Below are 22,678 nucleotides of genomic sequence, written 5' to 3'. Positions count from 1 at the left end.
GTTAATCATCAGTGCCTGAAGAGCATTGTTTATCTCTGTTCTCCACCTCTGCTTTTTCAGTAGGGAAAAGATTGAGTAACCCCTAAACTCTCTCTTGTGTTAACCCTAGAGGGGCCAGACCAAGGTTTTTTTTTTTCTTTCTTTTTTTTTTTTTTTTGACAGAGTCTTGCTCTGTTGCCCACTCTGGAGTGCAGTAGCACGATCTCGTCTCACTGCAACCTCCACCTTCTGGGTTCAAGAGATCCTCCTGCCTCAGCCTCCCGAGTAGCTGTGACTACAGGAGCACTGCCACCATGCCCAACTAATTTTATTTTATTTATTTTATTTTATTTTATTTTATTTTTAGTAGAGACAGGGTTTCACTATGTTGGCCTAGCTGGTCACCAATTCCTGACCTCAAGTGATCCACCCAACCCGGCCTCCCAAAGTGCTGGGATTACAGGCGTGAGCCACCGTTCCCGGCCCAGACCAGGATTTTTAAGGGCCACTTATTCCTTGGGAGACACTCTAAAGTAACATCATGTATGAGGGTGCGGGTTCTCCCACCCCCAGGTCCCACAGCTGTGCCTATCAGGGCAGAACACATGGCACCTTTCCAGGGTCACGTCCAAGGACCTGGCACCTTAACAGTGCTAGGGTCAGCGCCAGGACTGTGCGACTCCCTTCCCCAAGTCTTGGCCCCACCTCGGGCCGAGGGTCCAGGAACCCCCCACGCCCTGCTCCTGGTCTCCGGGGCCCTGGGCCTGCGGCAGGTGAGGGCGGGGCCTCCGTGGGCAGCGCCTCTGTGGGCGGGGCTCCGCGAAACCTGCCCTGCCGCCGGGGATTGTCTGCCAGAGCCTGCGAGCGCCAGCCTAGATCGCAGCCCAGACCTATGGCCGGGTCTCCCAGCCGTGCCGCGGGCCGGCGACTGCAGCTTCCCCTGCTGTGCCTCTTCCTCCAGGGCGCCACTGCCGTTCTCTTTGCTGTCTTTGTCCGCTACAACCACAAAACCGACGCTGCCCTCTGGCACCGGGGCAACCACAGTAACGCGGACAATGAATTTTACTTTCGCTACCCAAGTGAGTGCGGGGTGAGGGCGCGCGGGAAGCAAAGAACCCAAGCTTTGCAAAGACCCTCCGGCGTCTTGGGAGGGAGCATTTGGGTGCCCCCATTTAGCTGGGAAGCCATCTCGCTCTGAGGTGGAGAGGCTCTGGGTTTAAAATCTCACCCTTTCACTAGTGCCTGCTATGATCCAGGGTACCGTGGTACATATACATTATCTCACTTAGTCTATGAGATAGACAAAGGTGGGGAAACTGAGGCTTGGTTAAGTGGCTGATTCAGGGTCACATAGTCACGAGTGGGGGAGTTGGGATTGGAAGCCAGATCTAGAGCCCCAGCTTTAACCATCCCCTTGTCCCACTCTCAGTTGGCCTAGTTGGGCTTTGCTGGCTGTTCCAGAGACTGCCTTTCCTGGGGGCTCCACCCTGAGCATGGGAAAGAGAATCCTGCTGGGCAGGGAAGGTAAGAGTGGGGTTGTGAGAGGTCATAATGGCAGGTGTTAGGTATGAATTGCCCACACATATAGGCAGCCAAGACCAGTTGAGATCAGGCATTTCTTCCCCAGTCCCTCAAAGCTGGTCCTTTCAGAGACAAAGAGAAAATGAGGCAACTGGCCAGTCGTGGTGGCTTACACCTGTAATCCCAGCATTTTGGGAGGCTGAGGCAGGCGGATCATCTGAGATCAGGAGTTTAAGGCCAGTCTGGCCAACATGGTGAAATCCCCGTCTCTACTAAAAACACAAAAATTTAGCCGGGTGTGGTGGCAGGCACCTGTAGTCCCAGCTACTTGGGAGGCTGAGGCAAGAGAATCTCTTGAATTCGGGAGACGGAGGTTGCAGTGAGTCAGGATCGCACCACTGCACTTCAGCATGGGTGACAGAGCCAGACTCCATCTCGAAAACAAAATAAAACAAACAAAAAAATTAGCCAAGCGTGGTGGTGGGCACCTGTAATCGTGGCTACTTGGGAGGCTGAGGCAGGAGAATCACTTGAACTGGGGAAGTGCAGTTTGCAAGGTTGCAGTGAGCCGAGATTGCACCACTGAACTCCAGCCTGGGCGACAACAGAGTGAAACTCTGCCTCAAAAAAAAAAAAAAAAAAAAAAAAAAAAAAAAAGAAAGAAAGAAAAAAAGAAAGAAAATGAGTCACCCTCTACCTGCTAATCACAGAGCAGCAGCCCCCAGACTTGGCAGGAAGCATGGCAGAGTCATTAGCCCATTTCACAGAAGGGGAAGCTGAGTCTCAGAGGGGTTGTGAATTGTTCACTATCACCCATCAGGTGAGTGGCAGAGCTGGAACTGGAACTCAGGCATCCTAAGCTTTTTGCCCAAGTCACCTGCCTGCTGACAAGTTTCGATAGAGAGAGAGTTAACCTCCCACCCCCACCCTTGGCCCCATGGGAATAGAGCCTCTCCTTCAAAGGTTGGGGACCCTGTCTTGCAATTTAGGCCCTAGGCATCTGGGACCAAGAGCACCAGATCTCCAGAATTTATCACAAGTGCTTGGGCAGGTCATCTCCAAGCCTCAGTTTTTCCCATCTGAGCAAGGGGAAAAAGGATGCCTCAGTTTAAAGGAGACACATTCAAACAAGGCCTAGAGTGTGAGAGTCTCCTATTAAAAATTTCCAGTTGTCATTACCCTACTTCCTTTCTTTCTTTTTTTTTTTTTTGAGACAGAGTCTTACTCTGTTGCCCAGGCTGGAGTGCAATGGCACGATCCCGGTTCACTGCAACCTTCACCTCCCAGGTTCAAGCAAATCACCCTCCTCAGCCTCGTGAGAAGCTGGGATTACAGGCGCCCACCAAAACGCCTAGCTAAGTTTTGTATTTTTAGTAGAGACAAGGTTTCGCCATGTTGGCCAGGCTGGTCTTGAACTCCTGACCTCAGGTGATCCAGCCGCCTCGGCCTCCCAAAGTGCTGGGATTATAGGCGTGAGCCACCGCACCTGGCCCTATTACCCTACTTTCTGTATGCAGAGCTGATGGCAGGCTATCCCCACCTCACCCTATTCTAGACCCAACAAAATGAAGCTCAAAATGCTGAGGATATAGAGGGTGAGGTGGAAACTTGGACTTGGGCATGAAATACCAGACCCCCCACCCACCCTAGGCAGAAGGGGCTACAGCTCCTCCCTCCCCATAGTTCATCCACAGTCTTGGCTAGAAAAGAAGGATAAAGAGTTGGGAGGGAGCAGTCCGGATCTGACAGAAGTAAGCTGTTGTGTAAGGGTCTGACCTGGCTGCTTGCCATGAACCCCTGACTTGCTTCTCCTTGAAGCCCTCCTTATTACAAAGCCTTCCCTGGAGTCCAGCCTCTTGCTCCTGCGCTGCAATGGTAGGCTCTCCTCAGACATACAGTATTTCATCCCTGAATTGCAATAAGGGAGATATAACAGGTGGGATTCCTACTTCTTTTTTTGCCCTAGGTTTCCATTCCTGTGGACTTGGATACTGTTGTGGGGGAAGGTTGGGCAGGAGGGAGGTGCAAGGTCCCTAGAGCCTGGGGCTTTGATGAGCCGGGTCCTCACCTGTCCCTGTGCCCAAGGGAAGGGGTCAGGGCCAGAGGGAGGTGTAGCCACTGCCCTTTGATTCGGGAGATGAATGGGAGTGTGCGGCTATTGCTGAGCTCCCGGACCGGCCAATGCCAAGACATGGCTAGTCTGAGGGTCCGTCTGTTTTCTCTGCTGGAAGGACCCTGAGAGCCCATCTGGTTCACCCACTCAGATGTTGAGAGTGAGCCAGAGAGGTCATGTGACCTGGCCAAGTCACACAGCAAGTTACAGAAGAGCCAGGCTAGAACCAGGTTTCTTGAGTCCCATCTGTGTCCTTCCCCCTACACTACAAGCCTCTTCTTCCAGAAAGCAAGTGGTGGAAAAATAACAAAGAAGGGGAAAGAACCAGGGCTAAAGGGCCACAGAAGCAAACATGAGAAAGTGTTCTGAAAAAACATGGACAGGTTCTTATTTTTATACGTCTCACAGACCTTACTTGCAGAGAGAGGGATTTAGGATAGATGGAATCAGGATCTTCCTGAAAGAGGTGGGGGATGAAGGATGTGACCAGGACCAGAGTGGCTTGTGATCTCTTCTAGGAGAGAGAATACAGCCCTACTGTCCCCTAGAGGCAGGTGGGATGAATGGTGGGGAAGTTGGGGGAGATGGCCCCCTCAGCTCCCCCTGCTTCTTCTTGCTTATCATATTTAATATCCATACTTTACAGATGAGAAAACAGGCTCAGAGGCTTGCCCAAGGTCATAGGATCAGAAGGAGGCAGGGAGTCCTGGAATTAACTGATTGATTGAAACAGGGTCTCACTCTGTCACCCAGGCTGGAGTGCATTGGCATGATCACGGTTCACTGTAGCTTCCACCTCCCAGGCTCAAGCAATGCTCCTGCCTCAGTCTCCTAAAGTGCTTGGATTACAGGCATGAGACACCAGGCCTGGCCAGACCTAGAATTTAAATCAAGCCCTGCTAGATGCCAAAGCCCCAGCTTTAACAGCTTTCTTCTCCCATAATCTTGTCTGGTCCAGGATTTATCTAGCTGGATTGCAGAGAGGCAGTAAGAGAAGGAGGGAGAGTAATAGGTGGCTTTGGAGAGCTTTATCTTCTCTCCAGTCAAAGGTGCTTGGGGCTGGGCACTGTGGTTCATGCTGTTATCCCAGCATTTTGGGAAGCTGAGGTGAGAGGACTGCTTGAAGCCAGGAATTTGAGACCAGCCTGAGCAACAAACAAAGTGAGACCTCTTCTCTATAAAAAATAAAATTAGCCCAATGTGGTAACAAGCACCTGTAGTCCTAGCTACTCTGGAGGCTAAGGAGGGAAAATTGCTTGAGCCCAGGAGGTTGAGGCTGCAGTAAGTTGTAACGGCACCACCGCACTCAAGCCTGGACAACAGAGCAAGATTCTGTCTCAAAAAAATTTAAAAGTGCATGAGTTTGGTGGGGGTGGGGCAGGGTGGGCATCAGACTCCGTCCCACCCGCACAGGCATCCTCTAAAGGGGATGTTGAGAGGTTGCCTTATCTTTTTCCTCCACCTCCAACTGGAACAGCCCCTCACCTCTCAGAGCCCAAAAAGAATTTCTCATTGTGGAATGTTCCCAGAGAAGGAGATTTCTTGATGTTTAGACTCCAGTTGAAAGGTCAGAGCCTTGAGTTTTGATTCCCAACAAACCTGGGGTGGGAGATGTAAACACTTATACCACACAAGTTCTGGACTGGTTTTGGCATGTAATGGTCAGGAGCCCTTCGACCTAGCACCCTTCCTTACCTTGCTGTCCTTGAGCACTAGAATAGACATGGATTCTCTTTACTTTTTGCACAAGGAGAAAAGCAGCCAGCGGTGAGGCTAAAAGAACTTAGGGTGCGGGCTGAGTTTTAAGTGATGCCTCTCCTCCCTTATTTTCCCCATCATCTCAAATGTTTATCATTTATTTGCGTTGGGAACATTCAGTATCCTCCTCCTGTTTGAAATGATAGAATATATTATTGCTAACTATAGTCACTCTACAATGCTATAAGGTCCTCAACTCCTAGGCTGGTTAGGACCGGGCTTGCACAGCAGGAGGTGAGTGAATATTACTGCCCGAGCTCTGTCTCCTGTTAGATCATGGTGGCATTAGATTCTTAGAGGAGTGCGAACCCTATTGCGAACTGTGCATGTGAGGGATCTAGGTTGTGCACTCCTTATGAGAATCTAATGCCTGATGATCTGAGATGGAACAGTATCAATCTGAAACCATCTCCCACCCCCCAACCATTTGTGGAAAAATTACCTTCCAGGAAACTGGTCCCGGATTCCAAAAAGGTTGGGGATCACTGGGTATAGATCACTAGATCTATACCTTATTTCTTCTATCTTAGATGTAATTGGCTGTAATTTTGTGTCCTTTAACGATCTCTCCCTATTCCCCCTTCCCCCTACTCTTCTGTCTTTATTATCCTTTGTTCTACTTTTTACTTTTTTTTTTTTTTTTACTTTTTTTTTTTTTTTGAGACAGAATCTCGCGCTGTCGCCCAGGCTGGAGTGCAGTGGCCGGATCTCGGCTCACTGCAAGCTCCGCCTCCCGGGTTCACGCCATTCTCCTGCCTCAGTCTCCCGAGTAGCTGGGACTACAGGCACCCGCCACCTTGCCCGGCTAGTTTTTTTGTATTTTTTAGTAGAGACGGGGTTTCACCGTGTTAGCCAGGATGGCCTCGATCTTCTGACCTCGTGATCCGCCCGTCTCGGCCTCCCAAAGTGCTGGGATTACAGGCTTGAGCCACTGCGCCCGGCCTTACTTTTTACTTCTATGAGAGCAACTTTTTTTTAACTTCCACATATGAGTGAGAATATGCAGTGTTTAGCTTTCCATTCCTGGCTTATTTCACTTATAAAGTCCTCCAGTTCCATCCGTGTTGCCACGAATGATAGGATTCCTTTTTTTTTTTTTTTTTTTTTTTTTTTGAGATGGAGTGCGCTCTTGTTGCCCAGGCTGGAGTGCAATGGCACGATCTCGGCTCACTGCAATCTCTGCCTCCCAGGTTCAAGTGATTCTTCTGCCTCAGCCTCCTGAGTAACTGAGATTACCACACCTGGCTAATTTTGTATTTTTAGTAGAAATGGGGTTTCTCCATGTTGGTCAGGCTGGTCTCGAACTCCCCGAACTCAGGTCTGCCTGCCTCGGCCTCCCAAAGTGCTGGAATTATAGGCATGAGCCACCTCGCCTGGCCAGAATTCCATTCTTTTTTATGGCTGAATAGTATTCCACTGTGTATATATACCACATTTTCTTTATCCATTCATCTCTTACTGTTTTAGGATCTGGATGATTTGGGGAGTGGGTAGGTCTGGAGAAGCAGTGCAGAGTTGGGGACATTTAGTGTCCCAACCCTAGGGCTGGTAGCTGCAGACCTCTCTAATTTCTTTTTTTTTTTGGAGACACAGTTTCTCTCTTGTTGCCCAAGCTGGAGTGCAATGGCACTATCTTGGCTCACTGTAACCTCTACCTCCTGGGTCAAGCAATTCTATTGCCTCAGTCTTCCTAGTAGCTGGGATTACAGGTGTGTACCACCACACCTGGCTAATTTTTGTATTTTTAGTAGAGACGGGGTTTCGCCATGTTGGCCAGGCTGGTCTTGAACTCTTGACCTCAGGTGATCCACCTACCTCAGCCTCCCAAAGTGCTGGAATTACAGGGGTGAGCCACTGCGCCCGGCCTCAGACCTCTAATTTCAGTACATATCCAGCCCTCTTCTAGGGCCTTGCTAACTCATTTCCTATCTGCCCATGTATATGACACACACACACACAAAAAGCATAAAATCATACTTCTCTCAAAGTTATTGATTGCATTCTAAAGTTCAGTAATTGAGCCAGGTGTGGTGGCTCATGCCTGCAATCCCAGCTACTCTTGAGGCTGAGGTGAGAGGATTGCTTGAGGCTAGGAGTTTGAGAGCAGCCTGGGCAGCAACATAGCGAGACTGACATCTCTACAAAAATAAATAAAGTTCAACGATTATTTTCTGACTTGTCGATGCCTCATCAGATTCCACCAAAAAAAGGGGAGCATAATTTTTTTTCTTTTCTTTTCTTTCTTTTTTTTTTTTTTGAGGCGGAGTCTCGCTCTGTCGCCCAGACTGGAGTGCAGTGGCGCAATCTCGGCTCACTGCAAGCTCCGCCTCCCGGGTTCACGCCATTCTCCTGCCTCAGCCTCCCAAGTAGCTGGGACTACAGGCACCCGCCACTTCGCCTGGCTAGTTTTTTGTATTTTTTTTAGTAGAGACAGGGTTTCACCATGTTAGCCAGGATGGTCTCGATCTCCTGACCTCGTGATCCGCCCGTCTCGGCCTCCCAAAGTGCTGGGATTACAGGCTTGAGCCACCACGCCCGGCCTCTTTTTTTTTTTTTTAAGACGGAGTCTCGCTCTGTCGCCCAGGCTGGAGTGCAGTGGCCGGATCTCAGCTCACTGCAAGCTCCGCCTCCTGGGTTCACGCCATTCTCCTGCCTCAGCCTCCCGAGTAGCTGGGACTACAGGCGCTTGCCACCTCGCCCGGCTAGTTTTTGTATTTTTTAGTAGAGACGGGGTTTCACCGTGCTAGCCAGGATGGTCTTGATCTTGTGACCTTGTAATCCGCCCGTCTCAGCCTCCCAAAGTGCTGGGATTACAGGCTTGAGCCACCGCGCCCGGCCTCTTTTTCTTTTTTTTTTGACATGGAATCTCGCTCTGTTGACAGGCTGGAGTGCAATGGCACTATCTTGGCTCACTCCAACCTCCGCCTCCTGGGTTCAAGTGATTCTCCTGTCTCAGCCTCCCGAGTAGCTGGGACTACAGGCACATGCCACCATGCCCAGCTAATTTTTGTATTTTTAGTAGACATGGGGTTTCACCATGTTGGCTAGGATGGTCTCGATCTCTTGACCTTGTGATCTGCCCGCCTAGGCCTCCCATAGTGCTGGGATTATGGGCGTTAGCCACCGTGCCCGGCTTGTTTTCTTTATGATCAACCTCTTTCTACAAGAGACTTGAAGTCATTTACAACCAAAACATGTGTATAAGAAAAGCAAAGGAGAGAAGCAGAACATAAATAATGAACCACATACAGGGCCTACAGTTGTTCAGTTGTGATTCCAGTGGAACTCTGAGCTCCAGGCAGCCAAGGAAGCCTCACACATGCAGTTCTTTGACTCTTCCATGCCTGTCTTCCTTGCTCTGTGAGAGTACGGACTGTGGCTGCCTTGATGACAGTTAATTCCCAGAGCCTGGTCCATGGTGCGCAGCACCTTGGCTGCCTGAAGGTGGGAAAGCAGACCGGTTCCTGGGGAAAGTGACATTTCTTTTTTTTTTTTTTTTTTTTTTTTTGAGATGGAGTCTCGCTCAGTTGCCCAGGCTGGAGTGCAGTGGTGCGATCTCGGCTCACTGCAAGCTCCGCCTCCCGGGTTCACGCCATTCTCCTGCCTCAGCCTCCCAAGTAGCTGGGACTACAAGTGCTCGCCGCCACGTCCGGCTAATTTTTTTTTTTTGCATTTTCTTTTTTAGTAGAGATGGGGTTTCACCGTGTTAGCCAGGATGGTCTCGATCTCCTGACCTCGTGATCCGCCCGTCTCGGCCTCCCAAAGTGCTGGGATTACAGGCTTGAGCCACCGCGCCCGGCCTGGAAAGTAACATTTCTTAGCACTAAGTTCTAAGGGAAATTTTTCACAGCCGGGTGCAGTGGCTTATGCCTGTAATCTGAACAATTTGGGAAGCTGAGGCAGGTAGATCACTTGAGATTAGGAGTTTGAGACCAGCTTGGCCAACATGGTTAAGCACTGCTTCTATGAAAAGTACAAAAATTAGCCAGGCAGGGTGGTCCATCCCTGTAATCCCAGCTACTGGAGAGGCTGAGGCACTAGAATCGCTTGAACCCAGGAGGCGGAAGTCGAAGTGAGCTGAGTCACACCACTGCACTCCAGCCTGGGTGACAGAGTGAGACTATCTAAAAAAAAAAAAAAAAGAAAAATTTTACATGAAGCTATAAAATTGGAGTTTAGGGTGATAATAGCCCATTTCTCAATAACATATTTACAACAAATGCAATAACAGTGCTCACGACACGCTTTCTCTGGTGTTTCTTGATTAAAATAAAAAATATAGCATGGTATTACTATGTACATAGACCCAAGACAAAAGAAAACAGGACCAGATGGTTGGGGCTGAACATCATCAGACTAGGTTGATTCAAACCTTATTTACAAGTTTACAAATAGATGGGAGGGGGGCAGTTACAGAACAAGCTAATAACTAAAGCAAAGTATTTGCATTTACCTCATACCTCATTTTCTTTCTTTCTTTTTTTTTTTTTTGACGGAGTCTCACTCTGTTGTATAGGCTAGAGTGCAGTGTCACGATCTCGGCTCACTGCAAGCTCTGCCTCCCGGAGTAGCTGGGACTACAGGCGCCCACCACCACACCCACTAATTTTTTGTATTTTCAGTAGAGACGGGGTTTCACCGTGTTAGCCAGGATGGTCTCGATCTCCTGACCTCATGATCCGCCCACCTCAGCCTCCCAAAGTGCTAGGATTACAGGCGTGAGCCCCGCACCCGGCCGACCTCATTTTCAATATTACTGTATGTTATTATTTGTTAGAGATGGGGTCTCACTCTGTCACCCAGGCTGGAGGGCAGTGATGTGATCATAGCTCACTGTAGCCTCAGACTCCTGAGCCCAGGCGATCCTTCTGCTTCAGCCTCCTGAGTAGCTATAGTGCCTGCCACTATGCCAAGTTGATTATTATTATTGTTTTATATAAATGGGCCCGCCAAAACACCTAGCTAAGTTTTGCAGTTTAGTAGAGACAGGGTTCCACTGCGTTAGCCAGGATAGTCTCGATTTCCCGACCTTGTGATCCACCCGCTTCAGCCTCCCAAAGTGCTGGGATTACAGGCGTGAGCCACCGTGCCCGGCGCCACAATTTTTAAAAAAATAACTGGGTACAGTGGGCCTCACCTGTAGTCCCAGTGACTTAGGAGGCCAAAGTGGGAGGATTGGCTGAGTACAGGAGTTTGAGGCTGCAGTGAGCTATGATCATGCCACTGCACTCTTCCCTCGGTGACAGAGCGAGACATCTAGTAATAATAATAACTTAAAAATCCTCAAAAGGAAGAGGCATAGTCTCTGAAGTATGAGGGATGGAGGGTAGATGTGAAGAAGGACTTTCTAGCAGAGAGGAAATGTTGAAAAGAAGTCTGTAGTGGGGAGAATTTTGAGCATGGAGAAAGTCAGGGACTGCAGCAGAAAAGAGCACAGGTTGGACTTCCAGCCAGTCTGTTGTAAGAGACCCGGGGATGAGGCAAATGAATAGAGCAGAAGGCTTTACTCCCTTGCTCTGACATGAGGACAGCAGGGATGTCGGGGTCCCACTGCTCCAAGCTGGCCAGCTCTCTGCAGGTGGCTCAGAGCTGGGAGCCCCTGAGGTGCCTGAGGAGTTTTATAGGCTCGACTCAAGGCAGCCCTGGCTGGTGAGAGCCAGGGACACTGGCAGGGTAGCTGACTGAATTATGGGCTAGCTAGAGCAGCCCCCAAGTGCCCCACCTGTCCCTGCCCACTGCAGGCTTCCAGGATGTGCATGCCATGGTCTTCGTGGGCTTTGGCTTCCTCATGGTCTTCCTGCAGCGTTACGGCTTCAGCAGCGTGGGCTTCACCTTCCTCCTGGCCGCCTTTGCCCTGCAGTGGTCCACACTGGTCCAGGGTTTTCTCCACTCCTTCCACAGTGGCCACATCCATGTTGGTGTGGAGAGATAGGCAGCCACCACCTACCCAGCTCCCGCAGGTTCAGTAGGGGGGCCCCTGCCCATGGGCCCCAGATGTAGCCCTGTCCTTCAAGTCTGCTTCCTGACTCATGATTCTGGGTGTCACTTGGTTTCTCTAGGTGTCCTGCCTGTCCTTATTGCCTGATTTCCTCTCCCATCCTTGACCCTCACACTCAGCCCCACCTCCTCATTCTTTTTTTTTTTTTTTGAGACGGAGTCTCGCTCTGCCGCCCAGGCTGGAGTGCAGTGGCCGGATCTCAGCTCACTGCAAGCTCCGCCTCCTGGGTTTACGCCATTCTCCTGCCTCAGCCTCCCGAGTAGCTGGGACTACAGGCGCCCGCCACCTCGCCCGGCTAGTTTTTTGTATTTTTTAGTAGAGACGAGGTTTCACCATGTTAGCCAGGATGGTCTCGATCTCCTGACCTCGTGATCCGCCCGTCTCGGCCTCCCAAAGTGCTGGGATTACAGGCTTGAGCCACCGCGCCCGGCCATACCTCCTCATTCTTTAGGGCCCTTGTTCCCCAAGAGCTGCGAGAAGGGTAGACAGCTCTGGTTCCTCCACCTAGTGTGGCTTTTGTCAGCCAAGTCACAGAACCTCCTTGAGACTCGATTTCCTCATCTACAAACAGGGCCAGGTGATCCCTTCCAACTCCAGGGAGGAGCTTGACCTCCTTGTCTTTTCTCCAGAACTCCACCCCCACCCCCCCCACCAAGTCATGCTGCCCTGGCTTCATGTCAGGCAGAAGCCCAGAGGCCAGCCTCCCTCACCCCTCTTGTGCTCCCCCTTCTGCCCCATCCCCAGCATGATCAACGCTGACTTTTGTGTGGGGGCCGTGCTCATCTCCTCTGGTGCCCTCCTGGGCAAGACCGGGCCTGCACAGCTGCTGCTCATGGCCCTGCTGGAAGTGGTGCTGTTTGGCATCAATGAGTTTGTGCTCCTTCATCTCCTGGGGGTGAGAGTCTGGGGAGGGATGGAGTGGGGGGTGGGGGGTGGTCAAGGTCAGCCTCTGAGCCAGGAGCATGGGGGCGGGGGCGGGGTGCTGCCTCTCCACCTCACCGCACCTCCCCAGGTGAGAGATGCCGGAGGCTCCATGACTATCCACACCTTTGGTGCCTACTTTGGGCTGGTCCTTTCGCGGGTTCTGTACAGGCCCCAGCTGGAGAAGAGCAAGCACCGCCAGGGCTCCGTCTACCATTCAGACCTCTTCGCCATGATTGGTGAGGCCTGCGAGGTGCAGTAGCAGGGCAGGGGGCTGGTCTGGAGGCCTCTGATCTGGGCTAGAGGCGACTGTCTCTCGTGGTGCTGACTGCAGTCCTGGGGTTGTGCCTGGGCACTCACTTCCCATTTGGATTCTGCTGTGAGAGCTCTGGGATCTGCACTTACCATTCTCAACAGTTTTATGATAAGTTCTTAGAATTCAGCCCTGGGGAATGCATATGCCCTAGGTCCTTTCTAAATCCACCTCCATCCCTACTTAAAACCTTCCAGGGCTCCCACCAGCCACGGGTTAGAAAGTGGCCTCCTCAGCTGCCATGTCAGCCCCTCCTCCTCCCTCCTCACTGGCTCAGGCTCCAGCCAGACTCAGCTTTTGCCTGCCCTTGCCTCCAGGCCTTTGCGTGTCTGGTTCCCGGCAAACAGGCAATCTCTGCAGGCCCCTGGTGCTGCCTTCCCCCTCCTAAGGATATTTCCTCCCGGGAGATTCCTGATGCCTGGAAGCCCCTGCACTCTCAGGCAGGGATAAGGAGAGGAAAGGTCTTGGGTCACCCCAGGGACCCATAGGTGCTAGGAGCCCTGTCACCACCACCTGCTTCTTCTTCTTTCTTTCTCTCTTTCTTTCTTTCTTTTTTATTTTTTTTAAATTTTTTGAGACGGAGCCTTGCTCTGTTGCCCAGGCTGGAGTGCAGTGGTGCAATCTCAGCTCAGCGCAGCTTCTGCCTCCTGGGTTCAAGCAATTCTCCTGCCTCAGTCTCCTGAGTAGCTGGGATTACAGGCGTGTGTCACAACACCTGGCTAATTTTTTATATTTTTGGTAGAGACAGGGTTTCACCATGTTGGCCAGGCTGGTCTCGAACTCCTGACCTCAGGTGATCCACCCTCCTCGGCCTCCCAAAGGGCTGGGATTATAGGCGTGAGCCACCGCACCCGGCTACCACCACCTGCTTCTAAGCATGTGCCTCCACCTTGGCTTCTGTTCCTCTATTTTCATAACTGCAGACAGAAGGCAAATCCGTATTTTTAATTTTTTTCATAGAAGGTATTGAATAGGGACTGAAGTGCCTATTCCTGTATGAAACAGAGAGGCTGGCTTAGGATTGCTCAGCACTGCTGGGTCAGAGTACAAAGAACCCCAGGGCAGCTGAGGCCTCCTTGCCCTTTGAGACCCAGATAAGTTTGCCTTGAATTCCAAAGGCTTCCCCAAGATTTCCAGGTGTTCCCAGGAGACTTGCATTCTCAGTTCTCTGCCTCCCAGCTCCTGGATTTTAGTGTCACCCAGACAGGAGTGAGGCCCCTTCTTGGATTCTCCCACAAAGGCTCCACCTACAGGATGCAAATATGAGTGTGGGAGATTTTACTCAAGATTGCAGGGCTGCTGGGAGAAGCCACACCCAACAGACTACTCAGGACTGAGGGGCGGTCCCTAAGCCTCCCACCTCACTGGCTTACACCACAGGCTCCCCAGCCTTCTCCCTCACCTTATCCTTTGGGTCCTTCTATCTTTCCCTCCAGGACGGGCCTGGGAACCTCATGCAGGAAGGCAGGGTAAATGGGCTCCCAGTTCTTTCCCAAAATGCACAGGCCCAGCCCATTCAGTACTCAGCAAACAGAGGCTTTTCCCAAACACTGAAGGGTCCACCCTGTCTAGGAGAGATTGAGGTTATCACTGTTTTCCTGATATGTGTATCAAGCACCCAGCATAGTCCCCAACATGCAATGGCCTTTGCCTTTTTTCATTTCCTTTCTTTTTTTTTGTTTTTGTTTTTTTTGAGATGGAGTCTTGCTCTGTCTCCCAGGTTGGAGTGCAGTGCGTGATCTCGGCTCACGGCACCTCTGCCTCCCAGGTTCAAGCAATTCTCTTGCCTCAGCCTCCTGAGTAGCTGGGATTACAGGCGTGTGCCACCACACCCGGCTAATTTTTGTATTTTTAGTAGAGACGGGGTTTCACCATGTTGGTCAGGCTGGTCTTGAACCCGACCTTGTGATCCACCCGCCTCGAGCCTCCCAAAGTGCTGGGATTATAGGAGTGAGCCACCGTGCTCGGCCTTCTTTTCCTTTTTTGACACTTAAAAAATGCCAATGTTCCAGCTGGATGCAGTACTCTGGACACCATACTCCAGCCTAGCCTAGGCTGGAGTATAGTGGCATGATCTCAGCTCACTGCAACCTCTGCCTCCCAGGCTCAAGCGAGCCTCCTGCCTCAGCCTCCTAAGTAGCTGGAACTACAGGCACGTGCTACCATGCCCGGCTAATTCTTTTGTATTTTTGGTAGAGATGGGGTTTCACTGTGTCATCCAGGCTGGTCTCAAACTCCTGAGCTCAAGTGATCTGCCCGCCTCGGCCTCCCAAAGTGCTGGGATTACAGGCTTGAGCCACTGTGCCCAGCCCAAGGTGGTATTGTTATCAATCCCACTGAACAGATGAGGAAACTGAGGCTGCTGAGGGTAGGTGACTTGCCTGCAGTTATACAACTTGTACCTTGCGTGGGAGCCACTTCCTTCTTCTCATTCCGCCTGCCTGTCCATCATCTAGGGACCATCTTCCTGTGGATCTTCTGGCCTAGCTTCAACTCTGCACTCACAGCACTGGGGACTGGGCAGCATCGGACGGCCCTCAACACATACTACTCCCTGGCTGCCAGCACCCTCAGCACCTTTGCCTTGTCAGCCCTTGTGGGGGAAGACGGGAGGCTTGACATGGTATGGGGAAGAGGACTTCAGAGAGGCAGAGGGGGTGGCCTGGGTGGGGGAGGAGAGGTCTGAGACCCTCAGGAAAGATTCTCCCGGGGAACAGATAAGGGCACAGGCATAGGGGCTCCATCTGTGTTGGTGGCTGTGGGGTCAGAATGGGAGGAGATACGATAGCGGGAGAGTGAGAGGCTAGATGGCAGAGGGACTTCCAGAAGCAGTAGGTGTCACTGTGGTGGGTAGGGTTGGGTTGCTGTGGGTGTGGCGATCTGAAAGGGCCTCCGATACTTTGCTCTTCCCTTAGGTTCACATCCAAAATGCAGCGCTGGCCGGAGGGGTTGTGGTGGGGACCTCGAGTGAGATGATGCTGACACCCTTTGGGGCTCTGGCAGCTGGCTTCTTGGCTGGGACTGTCTCCACGCTGGGGTACAAGTTCTTTACGGTATAGATGCCTCTTGGGGCCTGGGCAGAACATGGAGTCTTCAATGACTTTTCTCCCGCCTCTCCAACAGGATGAGGTGGTGGGGAGTGGGCACAGGAGACTCATGATCTGTCCTGCCCTCCAGCCCATCCTTGAATCAAAATTCAAAGTCCAAGACACATCTGGAGTCCACAACCTCCATGGGATGCCAGGGGTCCTGGGGGCCCTCCTGGGGGTCCTTGTGGCTGGGCTTGCCACCCATGAAGCTTATGGAGATGGGTGAGTTTCCTCCCAGCCCGCACTGCAGTCACCATCCCTCTGGAACGACCTCTGCCATTCTCTTTCTTTGTGTGTGACCAAGAAAAAAGAATTCATTCATTCATTCCTCCATATTCTGGGAGCAAAGGAAACTGGAGTTAACAAAACCAATCCAGAAACTGCCCTCCTGGTCCTCAATCAAGTGCAGCAGAAGGTCATGGACAAATGACTTCAAGAGTGTTACTTGTGGCCGGGCGCGGTGGCTCAAGCCTGTAATCCCAGCACTTTGGGAGGCCGAGATGGGCGGATCACAAGGTCAGGAGATCGAGACCATCCTGGCTAATACGGTGAAACCCCGTCTCTACTAAAGAATACAAAAAACTAGCCGGGCGACGAGGCGGGCGCCTGTAGTCCCAGCTACTTGGGAGGCGGAGGCAGGAGAATGGCGTGAACCTGGGAGGCGGAGCTTGCAGTGAGCTGAGATCCGGCCACCTCACTCCAGCCTGGGCGACAGAGCCAGACTCCGTCTCAAAAAAAAAAAAGAGTGTTACTTGTTACTGAAGGGTCAGTAAGAGTTAATAACCTTTAGGATCTATTTTTGCACATCAAGGGTGGGCAAGAGCAACCCACAAATGGAGTCTTGAAAGGTGCCTAGGTGTCTGCTGGCCTACGAGGGTGGAAAAGTGTTCCAGGCTGTGGGCCTGGCTTAAGCAGTGGCCTGGAGGTGAGACTCAGCCTGGCATGCACCCTCAAGACCCTCTTGGCCACTTCGCATCCCCCAGGGCGAGTTTCAGTGCCATGAGTAGCCCTGGCTCCGTGCTGCATTCCTCTCTCCCCCTACCACTGCCTTTCCACCATCTGGTCTCCCTGCAGCCTGGAGCGTGTGTTTCCACTCATAGCTGAGAGCCAGCGCAGTGCCACGTCACAGGCCATGTACCAGCTCTTCGGGCTGTTTGTCACACTGATGTTTGCCTCTGTGGGTGGGGGCCTCGGAGGTGAGTAACCTTGGATTTTCCAGAGGAAGGGGCATGGGATCCTATACCCCTGACATGAATTCATTCAATCATAGATATTTATGGAGCATCTACTTTGTGCCATAAAGTAGGGATTGGGTTGTGGGTTAAGGGGTAACCAACCTCCTGCAGGCACAGAGGTGCATGCAGTTGCTTGCTCCTTTCTGGTGCCAAGGGCGACTGGGGAGTCGGCGAGGGGTGAGCGAGGCCCTCTCTTACAGGTCTATGCTTGCCTGTGCTGCTCCGTCTGCCCACTAGAGGGAAGCCCAACCTCAGGCTGAGGCCTAGAAGAGGCTGGCTGCACCATGTGGGGCAGGGACAGGGAGGGGAGGAGACAGCCTGCCACCTCCAGATGCCAGTGCGAAAACCTTTCACAGAGGCACACTGCCCATGGCCCTGGGTCAGGCAGTCCCTCTTCATGTTTGGCCTTAGTCTTTTTGGCCTTCACAATAAAACCTGATTCAGCATCTCCTCCCTTCTGCTCTTACCTGGAAATTTCCTTCCTTCCCTCCCTCCTTCCCTCCTTTCCTCCCTCCCTTCCTTCCTTCCTTCCTTCCTTTTTCTTCCGTCCTTTCTTTTTCTTTTTTTCTTTTTTTGAGACGGAGTCTCGCTCTGTCACCCAGGCTGGAGTGCAGTGGCCGGATCTCAGCTCACTGCAAGCTCCACCTGCCGGGTTTACGCCATTCTCCTGCCTCAGGCTCCCGAGTAGCTGGGACTACAGGTACCCGCCACCTCGCCCGGCTAGTTTTTTTGTATTTTTAGTAGAGACGGGGTTTCACCGTGTTAGCCAGGATGGTCTCGATCTCCTGACCTAGTGATCTGCCCGTCTCGGCCTCCCAAAGTGCTGGGATTACAGGCTTGAGCCACCACGCCCGGCCTCTTTTTCTTTTTTTCGATGGAACCTTGCTCTGTCACCCAGGCTGAAGTGCAGTGGTACGATCTCGGCTCACTGCAACCTCTGTCTCCCGGGTTCAAGCGATTCTCCTGCCTCAGCCTCCCTAGTAGCTGGGATTACAGGCATGCACCACCACACCCAGCTAATTTTTTGTATTTTTACTAGAGATGGGGTTTCACCGTGTTGACCAGGCTAGTCTTGAACTCCTGACCTCAGGTGATCCGCCCCCCTCGGCCTCCCAAAGCGCTGGGATTACAGGCTTGAGCCACAGTGCCCGACCACCTGGAGATTTTCATTCTCTAATATGGTTTAGTTCATTCATTTAATAACTTTTTTTATGCAATAAGCATTTTCTTTGAGGCAGAGTCTTGTTCTGTCACACAGGCTGGAGTGTAGTGGCACAATCTCAGCTCACTGCAACCTCTGTCTTCCAGGCTCAAATGATTCTCCTGCCTCAACCTCCCAAGTAGTGGCATACCACTATGCATATATATATATATATATATATATATATATATATATATATATATATAGAGAGAGAGAGAGAGAGAGAGAGAGAGAGAGAGAGAGAGAGAGAGAGAGAGAGAGAGAGAGAGAGAGAGATGGAGTTTTGCTCTTGTAGCCCAGGCTGGAGTGCAATGGCATGATCTCGGCTCACTTTAACCTCTGCGTTCCGGGTTCAAGTGATTCTCCTGCCTCAGCCTCCCAAGTATCTGGGATTACAGGTGCACCCCACCACACCCAGATAATTTTTGTACTTTTAGTAGAGACGGGGTTTCACCATGTTGGCCAGACTGGTCTTGAACTCCTGACCTCAGGTGATCCACCTGCCTTGGCCTCCCAAAGTGCTGGGATTACAGGCGTGAGCCACCACACCCTTTCTAATTTTTGTATTTTCAGTAGAGATGGGCTTGCTTTCACCATATTGGCCAGGCTGGTCTTGAACTGCTGATTTTAAGTGATTCGTCTGCCTCAGCCTCCCAAAGTGCTGAGATTACAGGCGTGAGCCACTGCGCCCGGCCACAATAAGCATTTTCTGTGCCCCTCCTATGTGGGAGGCCACAGAAAGCTCAGCAGCTGTGGTTCATGATGGAATCAGGAACTGCTCTATTACCAACTGCATACACTTGAGCAAATTATTTAACTTCTCTGAGTCTTGTTTCTTTGTTTGTAATACGGGGTAATATTGGCCTTGCAGGGTTGTTGTGATTACTCAGGAAAGCAAGACTAATCAAGCACTTTGCACAGGGCCTGGCACATAGTAGACACTCAACAAATACTGCTTTTGCCTGCACAGGCATCATATTGGTCTCATGCCTCCTAGACCCCTGTGCCCTATGGCACTGGGTGGCACCCTCCTCCATGGTGGGGGGCAGAGAAGCCTCACAGATCCTTCCCTACCACCACCAGGGCTCCTGCTGAAGCTACCCTTTCTGGACTCCCCCCTAGACTCCCAGTGCTACGAGGACCAAGTTCACTGGCAGGTGAGACATCACTGGGCGCTTACACCCTGAGTCTCCCTTCCCTGCCTTGTCTCCTGTGGCCCAAGCTGCCTTCTTCCTTCCTTGCTGCTGCTTCTCCTCTGGGGTACACCCCTAAGCTGTGGCTCCCAGGCTCCTGGAGCTACCCTTTCACCTCTACCCACTCCTGCCTTCCAGGTGCCTGGCGAGCATGAAGATGAAGCCCAGAGACCTCTGAGGGTGGAGGAGGCAGACACTCAGGCCTAACCCACTGCTGGCTCCTGAGAGGACATGCTCCTTTTCAAAGATGTTGACTGGCTGCTACTGGGAAGTTCTTTTTGAGCCCCCATTCCTCCGGCTGCAAGAAGGGAGCCATGAGCCAGAAGGAGGCCCCTTTCCACAGGCAGCATCTCCACAGGGAGAGGGGCAGCAGGAGGCTGGGAGATGGTGGGGAGTGGGGCCATAACTGGGTACGGTAGGGGAAACTCACCAGCTACCTGAACCGACTGCCCTACCAGCCTGCACTTGGGTAGAAGAGGCCAAAGTGAGGCACCCAAGTGATCCACTGGCCCCATGTCACACAGTTACAGTGAAGCCTGAGCCAGGCCTGGTTTGAGGGTGATGAATGCCACCATCTCTAAGGTTCTGACTCCTTGTCTTTGTGCCCTGGGAACATAAGAAGTTCCTCTTACCTTCTAACTGACAATGGTAGAACCTCCTGGAGGTTCCTGGAGAGGCAGGACAGGGCTTTAGTGCTGACAAATGCCTGATTCCTGATCTGTGGAAGTCCCTCTCCAGTGCCATGTCCTACCAGGCCAGTGCCCCGCCTAGGCTTGCCTGTCTCCAGGCACAGGGAGTTCATTCTCTCCCAGAAAACAGGATTTTTTTTTTGTTATAGGATGTCTTAGGCTGTGGGAGAGAGTTCTTCCTGTTCCAGAACTGCTGTTACTCTGACTTTCAACTCGGGCAGCCTCTGAGCAGTGAAGGAAGAGGGTACCCACAGAGCCCAAAGGGCCACCAATAAGCTAGAAGCAGCCAGCACCTAGTTGCCACTTATGTCCCTGTCCTGAGACTGAGGAGTGGGGAATAGCAAGGGTATCATTGTGTGGATTAGGGCTGTGGCAGAGAAGGTTGAAGACACCACCCGATGCCCACTCAAGGGCCTCTGTTGTCCTGAAGTCATTTGACCACCAGAGGGCGCTCCAAATCCAGAAGAGGAAGATGCCGCCTTTATGCCCCTCCTTGGTCCTCTATGAAGAATGAAACTCCTTCCTACAGCCTAACCCCCTTCCTGTCTGCTTCATCTCTGGTCCTCATGCATTCATGCCACGAGCCTTTTTTGAGTTCCTATCCCCCCACTACATGTCAGGCAGATGCCAGGGGTTTCAGGTCTCTCATCCAGCAGAAATCCATCCCTCCAAGTAGACTGGAGCCCCCTTTCCAACACTGAAGGACTGGGACCCCCTCCGCCTTCTCCTGCCTGTCCCCTAGGCTTCTGACTACAGCTATCTCTCCCCTAAAACCAAGACCAATCAGACATAGGACCCTAAGGAGGAAGTGGAAGGATTCCTGGGACCTAGACCTGGAATGAGGACAAAAGGTGGTCCCATCAGGCTCCATGCTCACCGTAGCTGGAGGGACTGAGCTGGGCTGGTTGGAGAGGCCAAGCACAGGGGTGAGGAGAAGGAGGTTGAGGAACAGGCTTCTGTGGAGCCATCCCAGCTCATGTGGCCCAATTGTGCCTCTGTCTCTTCAGCTCCTCTCCTTCCTCCACAGCTCCCCATGCCCATTGTTGGTTGGGAGTAGGTGTGTTGGGAAGAGACCCTTGTGTGGAAACAGAAGAATGACTGCTGGGATCACAAGAAGGTTCCTGGCCACTGTCAGCCCTTGCTAAGAGGAAGGGAGGGAGTTTGGGAGAGCTGAGGCCCCACCCCACATTCTGCCTATGGGTCCTCAGTTCCCAGCTCTGCTCTGCGTGGGCCCAGGTACAGCCAGCTGGCCGGTTCTCAGAGATCTGAAAGAAGACTTTCAGGAAAGGGGGATTCAAGGATAGGGTGAGATCTCTTCCCGCCCCAGCCCATTCTGGGTGAGGAAAGCTACAAATCTTCATTTATTCATGGCACCAGCTGGGTAAGATGACTCACACCTATAATTCCAGCACTTTGGGAGGCTGAGGCAGGAGGATTGCTTGAGCCCAGGAGTTTGAGACCATCGTGGGCAATATAGTGGACAGCATCTCTACAAAAAAATTAGCCAGGTGTGGTGGTGTGCACCTGTAGTCTCCACGAATCAGGAGGCTGAGGCAGAAGGATCGCTTGAGCCCAGCAGTTCATTGCAGTGAGCCATAATCACTCTACTGTACGCCAGCCTAGGTGAGAAAGACCCTAGCTCAAAAAACAAACAAACAAAAATTCATGTCACTAACATTTTACAACCTGACCCTTTTCTTCTGCTGGTTGATTCCTTCCTGATTACAACCAAATCTTCTCCAGGTCTGAAAAAAATGGGCAGCTCTAGCCCCGACTGGTCATTGGCTGGGGGGAGCGGCCCATCTCAATCCAGGGAGGCTTCCTGGAAAAGGGACAACTGAGCCCTCTTTAGGGGAAGGCAGTTGCCCATCCAGGTTCCACAGGACAAAGGGTATAGGTCTCATCATAGCTTGCCAAGATGTCCGAGAAAGGGTCAGGGAGAGAGCTAACCCATAAGAGGTGGCCCTGTGGGTGCCCTGTAAACAGATAGTTCCAAGCTCTGTCGCCTCTGTGAAGCCTCCCATGGCCCAGGCAATGATGCTGATCCCTGCCTCAAGCCCCTGCACCCTGATCCCATTCTCATTCAGGGGACTGTCTGCCCAGGACGGAACTTTCCTAAGCCTAACCCTTGGTATTTCACTCTATTTCCTCCTCTCCCTCCCACTACTTTACCTTGAGTGCTGGACTCATCATGGGCCCTCCAGACCTTGTTCCACTTCATAGGACTGAGCCATTCTTTGTGGTCTGGGTGTGGGTGATCATCCCACCACGGATTTCAGTCAGGGAGCGCAGAGGGCAGGAAAGACAGGTACCCTTAGCGCCCCTGCTCAAATGCGAACAAGCCCTTCCCTCCTCTCCCCTGGAGTCCCTGCCTCAGCAGCATTGTCCCCCACATGGTGGCTCATCTATTCAGGCTGGGTCAACAGGGGGACAACGAGCAGGTCAAGGAGGTGGCAGGGACAGGGGCCAAGGGGTCTCCTTCCTCACCCCTTCAGGACAATGAGGCCTCTGCCCCTCAGGGACAGCCCCTCTGATCAGCACCATTATTCCTCTCAGTGCAGGACAATTGGACACTTGCCTGCTCATGAACTCTGTCTATCCAACTCCAATGCCTGATCTCTGAAGACAATGATGGACGAGGACACGGCCCCTGCCTGCGCCCCAGAGA

General features: G+C 52.0%; 1 protein-coding gene across 1 annotated transcript; it reads left to right on the top strand.

The window, feature by feature from the left end:
* The first annotated feature begins 871 nt into the window (after positions 1-871).
* Positions 872-20,642, top strand: RHBG (Rh family B glycoprotein). The gene is made up of 10 exons (XM_010356424.2): positions 872-1,058; positions 11,113-11,297; positions 12,112-12,264; positions 12,382-12,529; positions 15,060-15,226; positions 15,519-15,656; positions 15,781-15,914; positions 16,767-16,888; positions 19,212-19,285; positions 19,460-20,642. The coding sequence occupies exons 1-10, from the start codon at positions 872-874 to the stop codon at positions 19,526-19,528; spliced, it is 1,377 nt and encodes a 458-aa protein (XP_010354726.2). The 3' UTR covers positions 19,529-20,642.
* The last annotated feature ends 2,036 nt before the right edge of the window (positions 20,643-22,678 follow it).

This window comes from Rhinopithecus roxellana, chromosome 8 (genome assembly GCF_007565055.1).
Source record: "Rhinopithecus roxellana isolate Shanxi Qingling chromosome 8, ASM756505v1, whole genome shotgun sequence".
Classification (NCBI taxonomy): domain Eukaryota; kingdom Metazoa; phylum Chordata; class Mammalia; order Primates; family Cercopithecidae; genus Rhinopithecus; species Rhinopithecus roxellana.
Note: the sequence above shows the minus strand (reverse complement) of the source record. Positions and strands in the feature narration are given on the sequence as shown.